We start from the raw sequence: 19,031 nt of genomic DNA, 5'->3' as shown, positions 1-19,031 counted from the left end.
ACACACACACACACAATATATATATATATATATATATATATATATATATATATATATATATATATATATATATATATATATATATATATATATATATATATATATATATATATATATATATATATATATATATATATAAGTCAGACCTTTGCATTTTGGGCTCCCTGGGCGCTGCCATACTTTTCACTGGACAGTCGTGTCCACAGCGCTATTGCCATATTGTTCACAGCAATAATAATAATTGCTTCACAGGAAAGGAAAGACGCGGTATCTGTCACACGTATTGTGGAAACCTGAACTGCGCCGTAAGGGAAGGGAGGGGTGGCAGTGAAAATGGAAAAAGAGAAAAAGCGGAGCCGTAGTGGAGGGCTACGGTGTAATTTTAGTCACCTGGGGATCTTTAACGTGCGCTGACATCCGCGGTCGAATGTCTTGGCGAAAGGAAGAAGCAGTATATTATGGCCCCACTTCGCCCTGTGTTTCCAAGGAGGTCAATGGCTAGGCCACGCCGACAGTGTGTGGTCGTGCACAGGAAAGGAAACACACAGTGTGGCACATTTTTCCGTGGACACCTCAATAATATTACCAATAATATTAACAATAATTACGTCACAGGAAAGGAAAGACGCGGTATCTGTCACATGTGCTGTGGACACCTGAACTGCGCCGTAAGGAAGGGAGGAAGGTGGGAGTGAAAATGGAAAAAGAGAAGTGGAGGGCTGTGGAGTAATTTCGATTACCAGGGGTTGTTTAACGTGTACTGACACGACGAGGTACTCCCCTGATGGGGCTGGGACAGGTAGGTCACTGTCGCTTGCGGCGGGGGCTAGCCTGCCACAGAATTTTTATCTGTTGTAGGCCGTCATTGCACCCGCCACCGTTTCGGTGGTGGACGACGGATGTTGTTGCGGCGCACGTCTTTCTCTCCCTCTACTTCTCTATTTTATGTTCTGTCTGCATGAGAGGCATCCGTGTTGTGCTGTGCGATGTCAGCGCACGTTAAAGATCCCCAGGTGGTCGAAATTACGCCGCAGCCCTCCACTACGGCTCCTCTTTCCCCTCTTTCCACTTTCGCTCCCACCTTCCTGGAACCATTCCCTTACGGCGTGGTTGAGGTGTCCACGGAAAACAAGTGAGACAGTTACCGCGCCTTTCCCTTCCTATAAATCAATCAATCAGAGGCGTCCGTGTGCTGTGCGATGTCAGCGCACGTTAAAGATCCCCAGGAAATTACTCCGTAGCCCTCCACTATGGCACCTCTTTCTCTCTTTCCACTTTCATTCCCATCTTCCTCCCTTCCCTTACGGCGCGGTTGAGGTGTGCACAGAAAACAAGTGAGACAGTTACCGCGCCTCTCCCTTCCTATAAATCAATCAATCAGGCAGCGGAGGTGGCTCAGCTACAGAGCCAGTAGCAGACCCATGCATTTTCTTTTCCTTCTTCCTACAGCCACAACAACAACAACGCTGACATCGCAATGCACACGGATGCCTCTCGACACCTGAGCTGCATGGCAAGTTCCTCCAGCTCTTTGAAGGTCACATGAAGCCCACACGAAGAGTGGGTCAACCTAGCATAGTCAAGCTTTCACTTATATTTGTTTACAGGAAATGAAAGAAGCTGTATCTTTCACACATTTTTTTTCCGGGAACACCTGAACCGCGCCGTAAAGGGAGAAAGGTTGGAGTGAAAGTGGGACGAGAGAAAGAGGAAACACCAGCGTTGGCATAGTGAGGAGAAATCACAGGACTGAATCTAGCAGGTTGCTATTGAAATGGCCATTGCAGACAACGTCACTGCAGCGATATCAAAGTGTTTTGGCCCGCTGCGGCGATCACAAACTGCAACAAAGCCAGCAAAATTGCGCGGCTAGTTTAGTCAGAAACGGAAGGCGCAGTAAGTACGCTTAAATAAAATTACAAACTTTAGTGAAATGCTAGAAAACATCTGTAACTAATGAACCAAAACAGCTAGCTTATTATTTATACTTGTTTAGTTACAGGAAATTCCTCGGATTAGTGGTTTAATAATTTCGTTGTCTAAATATTTCAACTCGCACTCACGGGCTATGCTGCAGTCGCTCTTGACCGCATTTAGGGCTTGATATCCGCCATCATTCTGAATCTATTCTAACCGGCACTTGACTACTAGTAAGTGAAGGAAACGCCGCCTGCCAAGATTCAGACTAACGATCTGTGTAATCCAAGCGAGCTTTATTGGCGAGACTTCAGACCTGGCATGGCTCGCTTTTCTCTTCTTGCTTCGCTCGTTGCCTTACTAGCGTCGGCTAGCAATGCTTCCAGCAACCGATCCTTCGTCGTCGACTACAGCAACAACGTCTTCCTCAAGGATGGCGAACCTTTCCGCTACATTTCAGGTTCAATGCACTACTTCCGCGTGCCCAGGCAGTATTGGAAAGACCGCATGCAGAAGATGAGGCTAGCTGGCCTCAACGCCCTGCAGACTTACGTAGAGTGGAGCAGCCACGAAACGGAGCCTGGTAAGTTCTACTTCACTGGCGACTACGACCTGAAGGCTTTCTTGGACACCGCCAAGGAAGTCGGGTTGCTCGTGGTGTTCAGGCCCGGTCCCTACATATGTGCCGAGCGAGACAACGGAGGATTGCCCTATTGGCTCCTGAGTTTGAACCCCAGCATGAAGTACAGGTCTTCGGATCCTTCTTACATCTCGAGAGTGGACAAGTGGTTCAGTGTGTTGTTGCCCATGGTGGAGCCCTACCTGTACAAGAATGGCGGTCCCATAATCACCGTTCAAGTTGAAAACGAGTATGGAGAGTACGCTAGTTGCGACAAGGCTTACATGCAACACCTAGTCAACATTACCCAACACTACCTGGGACGAGATGTCATTCTTTTCACGACGGACAAGCCCAGTGATGCTGCATACAAGTGTGGCTATGTCAAGGGCACGTTGGTGACGGCCAATTTCGGCTCGGATAAAGACGTGGACGTTATGTTTTCGACAATGCGAACTGCTATGAAGGAGGGACCCCTCGTCGTTACCGAGTACTATCCGGGCTGGCTGGACAAGTGGGGACATCCACATGCTAAAGTCGACCAGAATCTAGTATTGAAGACCTTCGAGAAGATTTTACAGCGTAACGCGTCAGTCAACGTTTACATGTTCCACGGTGGTACGAACTTCGGGTTCACCAGTGGAGCCAATACGGCTCCGCAGATTACAAGCTACGACTACGGAGCGCCACTGACGGAGGCGGGTGATCCCACAGACATGTATTTCAAGATCAGGGATATAGTCGGACGATATCTTCCTCTGCCCAACGGAACTCTTCCGGTTCCAGCGTCCAAGCTTAAGCTCGGTCCCGTGAAGCTCGATTCTTGCGTGACGCTCGATGATATAAGAGCTTATTGTCGCCAGCACGACTGCATAAAGCCGGTGTTGTCAGAAAAGCCAATGTCGTTCGAAGAATTGGGTCACGCTTTCGGCTACGTCGTGTACACGACGACGGTACAGTTTCGGCCAGTAAGTCCGGCGTTCCTTTCGGTGCCTCGAATCAAAGACAGGGGCTACGTGTCCACACCGTACTCGAGGGCAGTTCTGGCCAGTGGTGTTAAACGCGTGTTCAGGGTGCCAGTAGTCGCTAAGCAAGGAGAGAATGTTACCATTCTCGTGGAGAACACTGGCCGGATCAACGCCGGCGAGAAAAACAACGACCCTAAGGTGAGTATGTATACCGGTCAGGACGTTTAAAGAACCTTTTAAAGAAGAAAACGCTCACATAGATTTAGGGTAGCGTTAAAAAAAAAGGAAGACACAAAAAGATAAGGCTGTTTTCGGTCACCAAGTGAGTAAATGAGAGCGGAGTGTCTTATTTCCAGCAAGTAGCATTATGATCTTTACCAAACTTGGTAGGTTTCATTTAACGCTATTCTAATACTGGCGTTTAGGGAAACTGGCACGAGTGAATAACCTTTTAAATACATGCGACACATTGGATCTTAAATACGAACGACTGCCATAACCAGAATAGAGGAGTATAATCAAAGGTTTCGGTCAATGGCAATTTTCTCCAAATATTTGTAAGTTTCTCTATCACTTTATTTTACGCCGAGCAAAGTGCTCCAAAAACCCTGCTCGGTCGTTTGTATGATTATTGTGATGCCGATATCGGGCAAACTGCTGGTTTGATTTGATGTGCACTTTTTATTTCTTTTGTTTTGTTGCAAGAAGTGGGCATACACTGAGGCTGTACTGCATGCCTTCGTAATAAGGGAGGCATTGTGTAGGTACGCTCTTAATCTGGTTCCACATACGTTCCGCATGTAAGTGGAACTTTTAAAAAAGATCCATTTATTAAGCGGAACTTTTTTGAAAGTTCCACTTATATGCGGAACGTATGTGGAACCAGATTAAAAGTTTAAGGAGGAAGCTAGTCAAGCTGGTTTTACAGCTTTTTTTCCCCACCCTTTCCTCATCGAATGGACGAAGAAGATATTTCTTATTATTACCCATCGTTAAGCGACACCGCAGAAAAGACGGAGCAAAAAAAATTGCCCACGATTACGTTACTTCCTAATGCGAAATTTGAGCGCAGCTCGTCACCTATTTCATCTTTTCGATAAATTGAGGCAAAGATTTCGAGCAAGACACGAATGTACAATTAGAGACAGCTTTTTTTTTTTTTTTTTTTCACACGTATACCGTCAAGAAACGCTCCACTAGCAGTTTTTGGCTGTCATGAAAGAAGCTTTGTGATTGGAGAAGCGCAATTGAGTTATCGTAAGGTTGCGGGAAGCAACGCGTGGGCCCAGGAACTTTGCGCGACGAACAGATAGCAGCGACTGACTGATGCCGCTGACGTCGCTAGCGAATGAAGCGAGTGAGAGTGGGATGCACACACTGTGATCCGCTGATAACGAGCCGCGGCGTTTCGGCAACCGCAGAGCACCCTCGCCGCCACGCATGAAGAGAGGGGGAGCCCCTCCTCCTCTTTCTGCATGACGGCGACGGTGTTGCAAGCGCGGTCGCTGCTAGCGCTGCCTCCGTCGACCCCCCCCCCCCCCCCCCCCCCCCCCCCCCCCTTCCTTTTCCTCGTGCTCTTCGGTTGCTGCGCGCGCTTCTGCCCCCCTCGTTCGCCGCTGAGTGTACCCCCCCCCCCCCTCTTCCCGCGAGCGTCCAGTTGCCGAAGCGCCGGCTCAAACTGGGGGCTGAAATGGGGGTGGAACTGGTTACGAGGCCGACGCCGCCGCGAAACCCAGGAACGGACGCCAAAGAGCTGCGCTCTAAAACACTAATATCCTTAGGTTTTCAATTCTGGAACCATGCTAGCGCTTATGTACGATGTCGTGTAACGGGAAATCTGAAGTGCTTTGCTTTCATTTCTTTTCTAACGGTTTGCTCTATTTGAATCTTGTGTAACGATTGCTCGTGCTCCCTTTATTCAATGCGTCCGACTTAAAGGTAGCTGGCACCCTCCTGCATACAAGGTTATACTCTTCCGTTCACATTCCAGTGCGGTAGCACTTGGAGATCTACTCGCCGACTATTCCGATGGCTGTCTGGTTCATCTAGACCTGAAGTAAAGCAGAATAAAATTAAACATTCTAAGCTGCGACTAAATTTGGAACTAGTGGTGTCGGGAACAGACCAGCTTTTAATAGCGCTGCATTTAACCGCTACGCCATCTGCGTAAGACAGCGCCCCACTCTTTCTATTGCCACTCTAGAATTAAGTATTGTCGGCATTGTCGGAATTGTGAACGAAAAACCACGGGCACGACTGCGGCAGGTGATAATAAACCGGCATGCGACATAGCTTAAACTGATTGGCGTGCACGATAAACCTGACGTCACGAGACCAAATGATTTGGCAGGCAGTGCGGACTGGAGCTTCTCTTGATTTTGGCTAGTGAGAAGGGAATCAAACCTTCCTGGTCCCTCCGAAGGTTCGTAGGACGCGCTACTTCAAGGCCACGGAGGTAATCAGCAGGAATTCGTTAAAAAAGGAATTTATAGTTACTCATGTTGTGTGACCTTTCACTTAAGCCAGTTGCTTACGACTGCACATTAAGGAATATCTGCAAAGTAATAGAGGCCAGAATAAGAAGATCTAATTAAGCGACTAAGAACGTGCATGTATGCGAACGGGTATACTCTAGCCCATCCTCAGACGGAAGTCTTTAGCGTTATCGCGCGTACACTTAAAGTTATGCTTAAGTCTCCCCCAAGTTCTTCGCCTGAAGCCTGCTCAACCTTGAAGAACAGAACCTTACATAGATACCGAAGTGAAAATCGAAGATATATGCGCACAGAAGTGGAACTCGGCTAATCACGCTAAATCATGCATCATTTTGAGGGATCGCCTATTATGGTGTACGACCACCAATGACGCAATGAACATAACCACGTAACAAGATAGAGATGTCACTCCAAATGTGATGAAATTAGCTAGGTTACTCAGGAAAGTTGAAGCACCACACATCCGGCGCCCTGTTTGTAGGGAATTATCAAGGAAGTGCGTCTGAACCATCGCACCCTCACTGGCTGGACCATGGAACCGCTTCCTTTGGGAAACGCACCGCTTCTGTCAGCTGTTAGTGACCTGGTGGACGCCTTCGGTATCTCGAACACGGATACGTACTGCACCGCTCCGGGCACGTATTTCGGCAGCTTCGTGTTGCCTGAAGGACAGGAGCCCTTGGACACGTTCCTGGATCCCACGGGATGGGGCAAAGGCGTCGCATTCGTCAACGGCTTCAACTTGGGGAGATACTGGCCGGACATCGGGCCCCAGGTAAATACGATGTGCAGTATAATACGTAGTGGTTAGGAAGAGGGCGAAAGTAAGCGAACGGAAGTAAACTGAGATACTCGTTTCCAGAACATTTTGTCACAGAAACAGGGAGGAAAGAAAAAAACGAGCAAATCATAAAATTAATGAAGCAATGAAACCAATGAATGTACAAAAACAAACTGCCAGGGAGTAATAAACAAACAAAACGAAGGGAGGTAACAGGGAGGCAAGCAGACAATGGATCCTAGTGGGGCAGTCACTCGCTTCTGCCACAAGGTTAAAATTGAAAGTTCGCACCAATCTAACCCAGATTAGGGGCGTTTCTACATGCATCCAACCTGACCAGCTCTCGTTATAAGTAATCGATTAGACGCAATTCGGTAGCCTTTGGCCCCATCTACTCATTTCTCGATTTTCTGGCATTGATAGACTCACACAGAGTCTGGCAAATCATTAAACGTACTTAAATATAATAATTGGTTCACAGCAAAGGAAATGCGTGATATCTGTCATCCTTTTTTCTGTCAACACCTGAACCGGCTGAAAAGGAAGGGAGAACGGTGGGAGTGAACGCGGAAAGAGAGAGAGGTGCCATAGTAGAGAGTTGTTGTTGTTGTTGTGGCTGTAGGAAGAAGGAAAAGAAAATGCACGGGCCTGCTACTGGCTTTGTAGCTGAGTCACCTCCGCTGACTCGTGCAGACAGAAGAGATCTATTTTTTTAGATCTATCTACAGGAAGGGAAAGGCGCGGTAACTGTCTCACTTGTTTTCTGTGGACACCGCAACCGCGCCGTAAGGGAAGGGAGGAAGGTGGGAGTGAAAGTGGAAAGAGAGAAAGAGGAGCCCTAGTGGAGGGCTACGGAGTAATTTCGACCACCTGGGGATCTTTAACGTGCGCTGACATCGCACAGCACACGGACGCCTCTTCGTTTCAGACAGGAGAGAAAATAGAGAAGAAAGAAAAGGAAGAGGGAGAGAAAGACACGCGCCGCAACAACGGCCGTCGTCCACCACCTAAGCAGTGGCGGGTGCAGTGACGGCCTACAACAGATAAAAATTCGGGGGCAGGCGAGAGTTTAGTAATTTCGATCACCAGGCGATCTTAAACGAGCACTGGCAACGCACAGCACACACGCAGCTGCTGGCGGCTGGGTTTGTGTGGAAGTTACTCCGTATCCCTCCAATGCGGCACCTCTTTCTCTGTTTACACTTGCACTCCCTCTTCCCTTTCCTTATTGCGCAGTTCAGGTGTCCATCGGGACGTATGACAGATATTGCGCCTTTCTTTTTCTATGAACCAATTTCAATTTAGAAATTTCCACGCGTTTCAGGCGTTTCAGCTTAGTAGGAAGCGGTGGGGCCACAGATGAACCCCATTAGAGAGTAGGGGTTGTGGAAGCCGCGGCAGTCACCGGGCAGTGTTGTACAAGCGCGTGTTACTCAGGACTGAGCAGCTGCGCGTCGCCCACGCCCCCTTAACTTCGTTGCTGCTTTCTCTCTCCAGGTTTCAAGGCCGCTGAGAGCCGGAGGGAGGAGTGCGTCTCTGCTCCTCACTGCTAAGTCGCGTGATGCGCGTCATTACCTTCTCTTTCTCCACTTAAAATTCATGCAGAGAGAGACAGACTCTGTGCCGGAGTTCCCGGGTTCGATCCCGACCGCGGCGGCTGCGTTTCGATGCAGGCGAAACGAGGTTGCGTCCATGTGCTGTGCGATGTCAGCGCACGTTAAACTTGGTTGGTTGGTTCACAGGAAGGGAAAGGCGCAGTATCTGTCACACTTGTGTCTGTGGACACCTGAACCGCGCCGTAAGGGAAAGGAGGAAGGAGGGAGTGAAAGTGGAAAGAGAGAAAGGGGAGCCGTAGTGGAGGGCTACGGAGTAATTTCGACCACCTAGGGATCTTTAACTTGCGCTGACATCGCACAGCCCACGGACGCCACGTTAAACTCCAGGTGGTCTAAATTACTCCGTAGCTCTCCATTACGGCCCCTTTTTCTCTCTTTCCACTTTCACTCCCACCTTCCTTCCTTCTCCTACGGCGCGGTTCAGGTGTCCACAGAAAACAAGCGAGACAGTTACCGCGCCTTTCCCTTCCTGTGAACCAATTATAAGAGACAGACAGAGAGAGAGAGGAGAGTGGCTTCGGACAGACATCGGCAAAGTCCGTGATTGCGGGTAGCGGTAAGTGCTAAGCACTAAAACGCAACTCGCAGTTTCGGTGTCAGCCTCTCATTTTTAAATAAGAACAGTAGAAAGCCCTATTACCTTTTACAATAGCGAAAGCTAAGTATAGAACTTCGTTAGCCTCTAAGGTTTACCGCACATCGCTTGACCAGGTGGTGGTAGAAACATTTTATTGCCATCGGAACAAATAGTGGGGGCGAAGCCCCCTTCATGGCACTTGTTTGCTCCCTTACTACATGGGAGACAACGTCATAAGGCAAAAGAAAGTCCTTGAAGAGCAATCCTCCTCATAGCACTGGAAATGATCTTCCGCTACCACCTATAACGTGCGCAGGTGACCCTGTACGTTCCCGGCGTGCTGCTTCGACCGCACCCGCAGAAGAACGTGGTGCTGCTTTTTGAGACCGAGTCTGCGCCCAGAAAGAACCGAACGATCAGCCTTGTGGACGTTCCGAACATCGACGGACCTGTGCCCTAACTGTTCCTTTTCGTAGCGGTGTCTGCTGCCAAAGTCGAGCAAGTAAAAAGAAAGAAAATTTGTTTTTATCATTTTAAGGTCAAATTAAAAATCATCAAAAAGATGTCCCAATGTCATGTAACTGTCAGTCAGTGCACGCTAAAGGACCACACGTGGTCGAAATTTCCGGAGTCCTCCATTACGGCGTCTCTCATACCCTGAGTCGCTTTGGGATAAACTCCACAAACAAACATCAGAACGCACGCCCCTCTCTCTATTACGCCACTATTATGCCACACATACAAAGATTATCACACGATCGCGCGACCATCTAAACCATCTAAAAAGGAGAAGCGTGAGTTGGCAACGCCTGCGAATTCGCATAGCCTCGTGACGTCACTCAGCCCGACGACCATTCGGTGCATGGTGACGTCACGTGCCAATTAAAATCCTTTTTTTATTTCTTTTGCAATTCCAGCGATTTTTGGCTACCGACGCCTACGCCGACAATGCTGGCGCCGGATGTTCAAAAGGACGAAATCTGCCACTGTTTCGTTTATATATAGCGGCTCATGGGTCCACCAACGGCCATGGATTCTGAAGGGTCAGCCGATTTCTTGACCGCCACTGTGGTGCAGTGGTAAGACGTGGTAAAAGTAAGATGGAGGCGGAACGGAGTGGCGTCTGTGTACTGTGCGATGTCAGTGCACGTTAAAGATCTCCAGGTGGTCGAAATTGCTCCGGATCCCTCCATAGCCTTCCTCGCTTCCCTTACGGTGCGGTTAAAGTATCCCCAGAACAAGCGTGACAGATATTGCGCCTTTCCTTTCCTATATGAATCAATCATCACGTCATGTCTACACGTGCGTTTTTGGTGCGAATGGTGATATCTTGGATTCACAGCGTCGTATTTGGGGGTATCTGTTGAGGGTTACCTCCTTTGAGCCAGCGATGACCTATTTGCCATTCAAATATGCTCGAGATCTTGTTATCGAGTACAAGTTTAAAACGAAGAGATGTGGCTGGCAAAGACAGTGGCACAGAAAGGCAGAAACCCTTTGAAAGAGAGCGGCTTTGCATAAAGATTATTAGTACTATCGTATTTACCATATTCTAAGCGCCCACTTCTCTTTGCGTTAGCTAAACTGAAAGGGAGGACGAAGTGGTGTGTGTGTGTGTGTGTGGGGGGGGGGGGGGGGGGTGTTGACATTCGAAAAATGTGAGATAACTCCACCCGTTCTTGTTTTCGTGGCGATATCTTGACGAGACGATAATGAGAACATTTTATTTCGTAATCTAACTTGGCAAAGATCTTCGACAAACGCGAATACTGTTTGCTTGAAGTTCAATGAGTCCCCTTTGAGCTCATTCCGACTTTCGTAGCGACTGTAAAACAGCTGGCACCCAAAAGAACGACACGGACGCGGGATGCCTGTCAAGCCTACCGAGCTCCGCCGAATGACTGTCCATCCCAAGTCTACATGACAACACGCGTTCTGTGCCGCCTGCCGCCAGCGGTGACGTACAGCGTCGGAACGCCGCGAGACAAGAAGCCAGAGATTGAGCTCTGGCTTAACGACTGACTGAGGAAGTGCACTGAGAAGCCTTGTCTACTCTCTTCGTCGCAAACGAAAGGATGCTTGCATGCATCCAAATTTTTGTGAAATTTTGCGGCGCTTACAGTCGCAAAAATACGGTAATCCTCGAGCAAATATTAGAGAGATTTAGCTTACCGTGATCCGCGATCCGCCACCGTGACCCTCTACCGCGCGTGGGCGGGGCGCACAAGCTTATTCGTCCCGACGCGTCAGGTCTATGTGCCGACATCGAGTATGTGGCGCCATCTGTCGGCGTCAAGGAGGTCTGGGCATGCGCAGTAAAACGCGCGGTGGCGGATCACGGTAGCGAATCGCGGACACGGTAATCTAAAACTCTCTATTAACGCGGCTGCGTTAAGGATCGTCGTCGTGAGGCGAAATCACTGGCTTGACTCTGGCAGGTGCCGTTGGCAGCTGTATTCATAGCCATGTGACACGGAAGGCACTGCCAACTACGGCTTCGCCTTTGTGATTGGTGGCAGAGGTGGCAATGCAGCTTTTCAGGACTCTTGGTTACCGAGTTAGAAACGCTGCCCTTAGGTCACGAAGGCATATTGGATGGCTTTTACCTTGCAATTCAATAAAGATATCTGACCTGGTCAAAAGAGGGAATTGACACAACTATGTACTGCGGTCTTCCATACTGCCAGGGGGCGCTCGGAGCGAAAGATGTTGAAGTGAAACGGCTCCGCCTTCGCAGGACATATCTAAAACTGTGACCGTGAACTCTTACGTGTACCTGCTCTCTTAGTCTAGCCCGTCACCAACGCCGTGACAATATGATGTGGTATCTTACGCCTGTATGTTAATGAGTATATGGAGGATAATAGAGGCACAAATAAGATACTACTGAGTGATTGAGTGGCAAAGTAATTGGATATGTAAATATCAGCAAGGGCTTCTGGCAAGCGGGTACCATTCCAGCTGCCACGTCATAAAGTTAAAGGTGGTGCAAAGGGTGTTTTCAATATTTCTACTCTCAGTAGAGCACGGTATTATCGATAAAGCGCTGGCGTAACTGCACATTTACAAAAGTATTAGAAAAATGTCGTTGGCATACATCCGGGATATATATATATATATAAAAACCACACAGATAGTGATAAATCACCGCAGAAAATTTTTGACAATGGCAGCAACGACCCACATATATCAGCGATCAGTGAGGATTCGTAAACCTGAAGACACTAACAAGAAAGAGGTCAGGAGGGAAAGTTCAGCGCGAAACGACGTTGTGCGGCAACGACGGTGCAGTACGGACTGTCGCAATGCGCCACGGAGTGTCACTTCGTCACATGTCTTGTGCCCATCATTGCATACAGGGTCAAACGTATCGAAGGAAGCGAGAAGCGTGCGACAGCACATCAAAAAGATTTCGCACCGACTGCACACAAGGAAAACGAAAAACAAACAAATAATAAGACTCGGAAGCATTTGAATATCAAATTCCTTAAACAACTCATCCCTCGCATCGCACCTTTCTCTAAGAAGCAACCGGCCTGGAAGACAAACATCGAAGCCGGCAAGTGTTGAGACATGGGAGCTGATTTTACACGCTGTATACCGCGCCATTGTAGGCACCCGCACTGCAGTCATAACAAACTCCCCTGGCCCACTGATGCGATCGCTAACTGCACGAAGGCCAGCAAAATCGCGCTGCTGGTTTAAACGGTCCGAAACAGAGGGCGCAATAAGCGTGCTTAAATAAAATTACAAAATTTAGTCTAATGCTGCAAAAATACTGTACCTGACAAATGTAAACAGGTAGTTAATTATTTGGCCTTGTTTGGTTACCGCAAAATCACTCCAGTCAGTTATAATTTCGGTGTTTGAGTGTTTCAGCTCGCACTCATAGGCTATGCTGCAGTCGCTGCTGAACTCATTTTAGACTTGACCCCGCCATTTTTCTGAATCCACTTCGACCGGAAGGAAACGTCGCCTGCCCAGATTCAGATCTGTGTAATCCAAGCGAGCTACATTGGCGAGACTTTACACCTGGCATGGCTCACTCTTCTCTTCTTGCTTCGATCATTGTCTTACTAGCGTGGGCCAGCAATGCTTCCAGCAACCGATCCTTCGTCGTCGACTACAGCAACAACGTGTTCCTCAAGGATGGCGAACCTTTTCGCTACATTTCTGGTTCAATGCACTACTTCCGCGTACCCAGGCAGTACTGGAAAGACCGCATGCAGAAGATGAGGCTAGCTGGCCTCAACGCCCTGCAGACTTATGTGGAGTGGAGCGGCCACGAAGTGGGGCCTGATAAGTTCTATTTCGAGGGCGACTACGATCTCAAGGCTTTCCTGGACACCGCCAAGGAAGTCGGGTTACTCGTGGTGCTCAGGCCCGGTCCATACATATGTGCCGAGCGAGACAACGGAGGGTTGCCTTATTGGCTCCTGAGCTTGGACCGCCGCATGAAGTACAGGTCTTCGGACACTTCTTACATCTCGCGTGTGGACAAGTGGTTCAGCGTGCTGCTGCCCATGGTGAAGCCCTACTTGTACAAAAATGGCGGTCCCATCATCACCGTTCAAATCGAAAACGAGTACGGAGAGTACGTTAGTTGCGACAAGGATTACATGCAGCACCTAGTCAACATTACGAGGCAGTACTTGGGCGATGACGTCGTTCTTTTCAGGACCAACAAGCCCAGCGACTGGGCGTACGAATGCGACTATGCTGACGGCACGTTGGTAACGGCCAATTTCGGCTCGGACGCAGACGTGGATGTTATGTTTTCGACAATGCGAAGGGCGATGAAAGAAGGACCCCTCGTCGTCACCGAATACTATCCCGGCTCGCCGGACGAGTGGGGACATCCACATGCTAATGTCGACCAGAATCTAGTATTGAAGACCTTCGAGAAGATTTTGCAGAGCAACGCGTCAGTCAACTTTTACATGTTCCACGGTGGCACGAACTTCGGGTTCACCAATGGAGCCAATACGGCTCCGCAGATTACAAGCTACGACTACGGAGCGCCACTGACGGAGGCGGGCGATCCCACAGACATGTACTTCAAGATCAGGCATATTGTGGGACGGTACCTTCCTCTACCGAACGAAACGCTTCCGGTTCCAGCGCCCAAGCTCAAGATTGGTCTCATGAAGCTCGATTCTTGCGCCACGCTCGATGATATAAGAGCTTATTGTCGCCAGCACGACTGCATAAAGCCGGTATCTTCCCGAACTGTTTTGGCGTTCGAAGAGTTGGGACATGCTTCCGGCTACGTACTGTACACGACGAGGGTGCCGTTTAGGCCAACCAGTCCGGCGTCTCTTGCGGTGCCACGAGTCAAAGACAGGGGCTACGTGTTCACATCGCATACGAGGACAATTCTGACCAATGATGATCAGCAAATATTCAGGGTGCCAGTAGTCGTCAAGCAAGGAGAGAATGTTACCATTCTCGTGGAGAACACTGGCCGGATCAACGTCGGCGAGCTTAACTACGACCCTAAGGTAAGCTTGTAGAGCAGGGAGAATATTTAAGGAATATTTAACAAGGCGCTTATATAGATTTAATGTAGCTTTTAAAAAATAAAAAGAAGAAAAATAGTGAAGATAGGCCTCTTGTTAGTAATTGAGATTGGAGTGGTTTAGTGCACGCAAGTAGCATTCTGGTTCTTTCCGAACTTGCTGCATATTATTTAACGCTAATTAAATGGCGTATAGCCAGACTGCCACGAGTCAACCACCAAAATTTTACATACGTGAGAAATATAACCTCTAAAATACGAATGACCAGCATAAACAGGATAGAAAGAGTAAAGAAAAGCTGTGGGTCACTGCAATTCCCTCCCGATTTTTGCATGTTGCAGTACTACTTTATTAACGCAAAGCATTACTTCACGGGTGTTCACAGACCGCGTCAGCAAAATTGTGTCCGCAGCAGTTGTGAGTAATTGAGAAGTGGTAGAGGTTAAGGAGACGTGTCAATCGATAGATGGTGCCATAATGTTGTGTCTAAAAATAATTAGGCCAATAAATTAATTAGATGATTATATAAAGGTAAAAAATTAAAAATAAAGGCGAAAATGGTCTCAATAACAAATGGCTAACGACATATGAGGGGATTGGCGCGCAATTTGAAAGTTCCAAAGACTAAAATGGGTAAACAAGAAGTCAATTGAGCAACTAGAAGCAACCAGAAGCAACCAACAGTAGCATCCGCGCTTTTGAATTACTGCGCAATGCAGATTCTGTAGTGCTCTTTCATTTTTTACTCCGAGCTAGGTCCTACAAACTCTGCTCGGGCGCTTGTATGAGTATTGTGATTTCGATATCGGGCAAATTGGACATTTGGTTTGATGTGTACTTTTTCTTTCCTCTTTTTATTTGTTGTGCTTTGTCGCACAAAGTGCATGAACTATGGTGCTGTGCCTTCGTAATAAGATGCGTACGGAAGGAGGGGTGGTCACTAGAGACATCGTCATCGGAGCAGCATAGCGCCCCGCTCATTCTATCGCTCCTTTAACATTCCGTCTTGTCGGCGGTACTGTGAACGAAAAATCACGACTGTGGCAGGTGATACTAAACCTGCATGGTTGGGAACTGTTTGACCTACGGGATAAACGTCACAGGGCCATATGACGAGGCAGGCACTGCAAACTAGTGCTTCTCATTTGGATTGGGCGTATGAGATGGAAATCAAACTGCCCACGACACTTGGAAAGTTTGTAAGACACACTACTTCAAGGACACGTCGGTACATCAGCACGAATTGGTTAAAGAGGGACTTCATAGTTATTTATGTCGTGTGATCGTTCACATATTTAGATTGCTTACGACTGCACTTTAATGAATATGTACAAAATGATAGAGGCACGAATTAAGAGATAAGTAATTAATCGATTATTAACGTTTCTGTATGCGAACAAGTATCATCTAGACCACCCGCGGACGGAAAGCTTTAGCGGTATCGCACGTGCACTTAGTGTTAGGCTTAACTTTCCCCCTGTTATTCGTGTGTAGCCTCTTCACCTTGAAAACCGAGTTTCGAATCGAACCCGAAGTAAAATCCGAAGTGCTATGCGCTCAGGTCTGACACTTCGCCTAACAACGCCAAATGGTCCATCATTTCTTGCGCAACGTCTATTGTCACGGCTACCAAGGACGCAATAAATACAACCACTCAACACAGATAGCGATATCACTCCAAATGTGATGAAATTATCCAGGTGAGTCAGCAAATTTAGAGCACCAAACATTCGACGTTCTGCTTGCAGGGAATTACCACGGAAGTCAGTCTGGACCATCGCGAACTCTTCGGCTTTACAATGGAACCGCTTCCTTTGGGCAACGCACCGCTTCTGTCAGCTGTTAGTGACCTGGTGGACGCCTTCGGTACCTCGAACACAGATGCGTACTGCATCGCTCCGGGTGCGTATTTCGGCAGCTTTGTGTTGCCCGAAGGCCAGAAGCCCTTGGACACGTTCCTGGATCCCACGGGATGGGGCAAAGGCGTCGCATTCGTCAACGCTTTCAACTTGGGGAGATACTGGCCCAGCATCGGGCCCCAGGTAAATACGATGTGCAGTATATACGTAGTGGTTAGCAAGAGGGCGAAAGTAAGCGAACGGAAGTATAGTTAACTGAGAGACTCGTTCCCAGAAAATTCTGCCTTAGAAACAGCTAACAAGGAAACGAACAAAATCTATAAAATTATTCAATGAAAGAATAAAACCAACGAACGTACAAAAACAACCGGTCAGGGAATAATAAAGAAACAAAACTAAGGGAATTAATGCGAGGCAAGCAAACAAGCAAACAATGGATCCACGTGGGGCAGTGACTTGCTTAGTCGACGACAGGTTAAAAGTGAAAATTCGTTGTTCTAACACGGATTAGGAACTTTCCTACACGCATTCTACCCGACCAGCTCTCGTTATAATGCATTTGTCGAAATTTATAAAAATTGTTAAGCCGTTTTCAGCTTCGCTTTGAAGAAACGCGTTAGCTACTTTAAAACCGGCTGTTCAGTCCGCGATTGTTTGGCATTGATAGACTGACAGAGTCTGGCAAAGCGTTAAACGCCTTTAAATGTATTGATTGATTCACAGGAAAGGAAAAGCGCCGCATATATGTCACCCTTTTCTCTGTGGACACATTAACCAACCGAGAGAGAAGGGATGAAGGTGGGAATGAAAGCGGAAAGAGAGAAAGAGATACCGTAGTAGAGGGCTTCGAAGTAATTTTTATTACCTAGGGAACTTTAACGTGCACTGACATCGCACAGCACACTGGCGCCTGTCCGAAACACAACCGCCGGCGGCCGGGTTGAAGTTGAAATTACTTCACTGTACTACACTACTGTACCTCTTTTTCTCTTTACACCAGCGCTCCTTTCTTCCTCAACTTCTCTTAATGCGCGGCTCAAGCGTCCGCGGAGAAGTGGTAGATATATTGCGCCTTTCTTTTCCTTTAAACCAATTTGAATGCACAATATTACACGCGCTTCAGGCGTTGTAGCTTAATTTAACCACTTTAAATTCATGTTGAGAGATATATAGGGCGAGAGAGAGAGAGACAGAAGAGAGAGAGGGGTGGGGGGATGGACGCACGGACGGACGGACGGATGGACGGACGTATGAATGGACGGGTGGGTGGATGGATGGATGGATGGATGGATGGATGGATGGATGGATGGATGGATGGATGGATGGATGGATGGATGGATGGATGGATGGATGGATGGATGGATGGATGGATGGATGGACAGACGGACGGACGGGCAGATGGACAGCGGATGGACGGACGGACGGACGGACGGACGGACGGATGGATGGATGGATGGATGGATGGATGGATGGATGGATGGATGGATGGATGGATGGATGGATGGATGGATGGATGGATGGATGGATGGATGGATGGGTGGGTGGGTAAGTGGGTGGGTGGGTGGGTGGGTGGACGGAAAGAGATGGAGCGGCCAGATTGCGGCAGTAGTACGTGCTAGGCACAAACCGCAACTTGCGATTTCAGTATCAGCCTCTCATTTTTAAACCAGAATAATAGGCAGTCCTATCACCCTTTACAATTTCGAAAGTGAAGTATAATAAACTCCGTGTGCCTCTATGGTTTACCGCAGACAGCTTGACCAGAACACTGCCACATAACTTGCGTAGGTGACCCTGTACGTTCCGGGAGGGCTGCTCCGACCATACCCGGAGAAGAACGTGGTGCTACTCTTCGAAACCGAGTCTGCGCCCAGAGACAACCGAACGATCAGCTTTGTGGACGTTCCGAACATCGACGGACCTGTGGCTCACTAACTGTTCTTTTTCGTACTAGTGGTTGCTACCAAAATCGAGCCATTAAAGAAAAAAAAAGCTCGTTTCAATTTTTTTTTAAGTTCAAAATAAAGATTAAAAAAAAGGAGGTACCAAGGTTATGTAACCGCAGCCAGGATATCCTATACTGTCAACATGATGAAAACAACAAGAAGAGTACAAGTAAACACACAGAGTGGAAAGTATTCGGTGCGATTAAACAAGAATACCTCTCATTTTAGTTTAAAAAGGTGCAAGTATGAAATTATTGTTTATTTCGCCAGGCAGACCGCGCCAGTACAATCAGCCTGAAAACGCATAATAAACTTGCCAGCCTTAGTATAATTCCTAGGCAGAACTAAATTGTGAAGATATGAAAAACATGTATTAAATTAATCTGGATTAATCAAGACAAAAAGCGAAGTAAATCCTTCCGCTCCCGTATAGAGATAGTGCAATTGCGCGAGGCAAATAGAATGCTTGTTTACCTAAGGTGTTATACCGTAGCCTAAAATACTACAAATAAATGCGTAGCACAGTGTAATTAGTGTTCCCGTATAATGTAAATTCTAACTTCATTAATAAAGGGCGCGTGTACCATTAGAAATATTTTTTGCAAACCGGAGTAATGCAAACATGAAATAACTTAATGTAATGTGGATGTTAGAGATGAGGGCTTTTTGGTTACAGTACTTCCTCATTATTCAAAAATGTTTGGAGTAATTAAGTATTCAAACATATGTCGAAT

General features: G+C 47.6%; 2 protein-coding genes across 2 annotated transcripts; both read left to right on the top strand.

Moving 5' to 3' along the window:
• The first annotated feature begins 2,238 nt into the window (after nucleotides 1-2,238).
• On the top strand, nucleotides 2,239-9,433 carry LOC146182535 (beta-galactosidase-like). Its single transcript, XM_084576013.1, has 3 exons — nucleotides 2,239-3,702; nucleotides 6,481-6,774; nucleotides 9,290-9,433. The coding sequence occupies exons 1-3, from the start codon at nucleotides 2,239-2,241 to the stop codon at nucleotides 9,431-9,433; spliced, it is 1,902 nt and encodes a 633-aa protein (XP_084432139.1).
• Nucleotides 9,434-13,010: 3,577 nt separating this feature from the next.
• On the top strand, nucleotides 13,011-18,286 carry LOC146182534 (beta-galactosidase-like). Its single transcript, XM_084575970.1, has 3 exons — nucleotides 13,011-14,474; nucleotides 16,241-16,534; nucleotides 18,140-18,286. The coding sequence occupies exons 1-3, from the start codon at nucleotides 13,011-13,013 to the stop codon at nucleotides 18,284-18,286; spliced, it is 1,905 nt and encodes a 634-aa protein (XP_084432096.1).
• Nucleotides 18,287-19,031: the final 745 nt, after the last annotated feature.

Source organism: Amblyomma maculatum, chromosome 8, assembly GCF_055883805.1.
Source record: "Amblyomma maculatum isolate TAMU_Amacu chromosome 8, ASM5588380v1, whole genome shotgun sequence".
Classification (NCBI taxonomy): domain Eukaryota; kingdom Metazoa; phylum Arthropoda; class Arachnida; order Ixodida; family Ixodidae; genus Amblyomma; species Amblyomma maculatum.
This window is presented reverse-complemented; position numbering and strand designations above follow the sequence as displayed.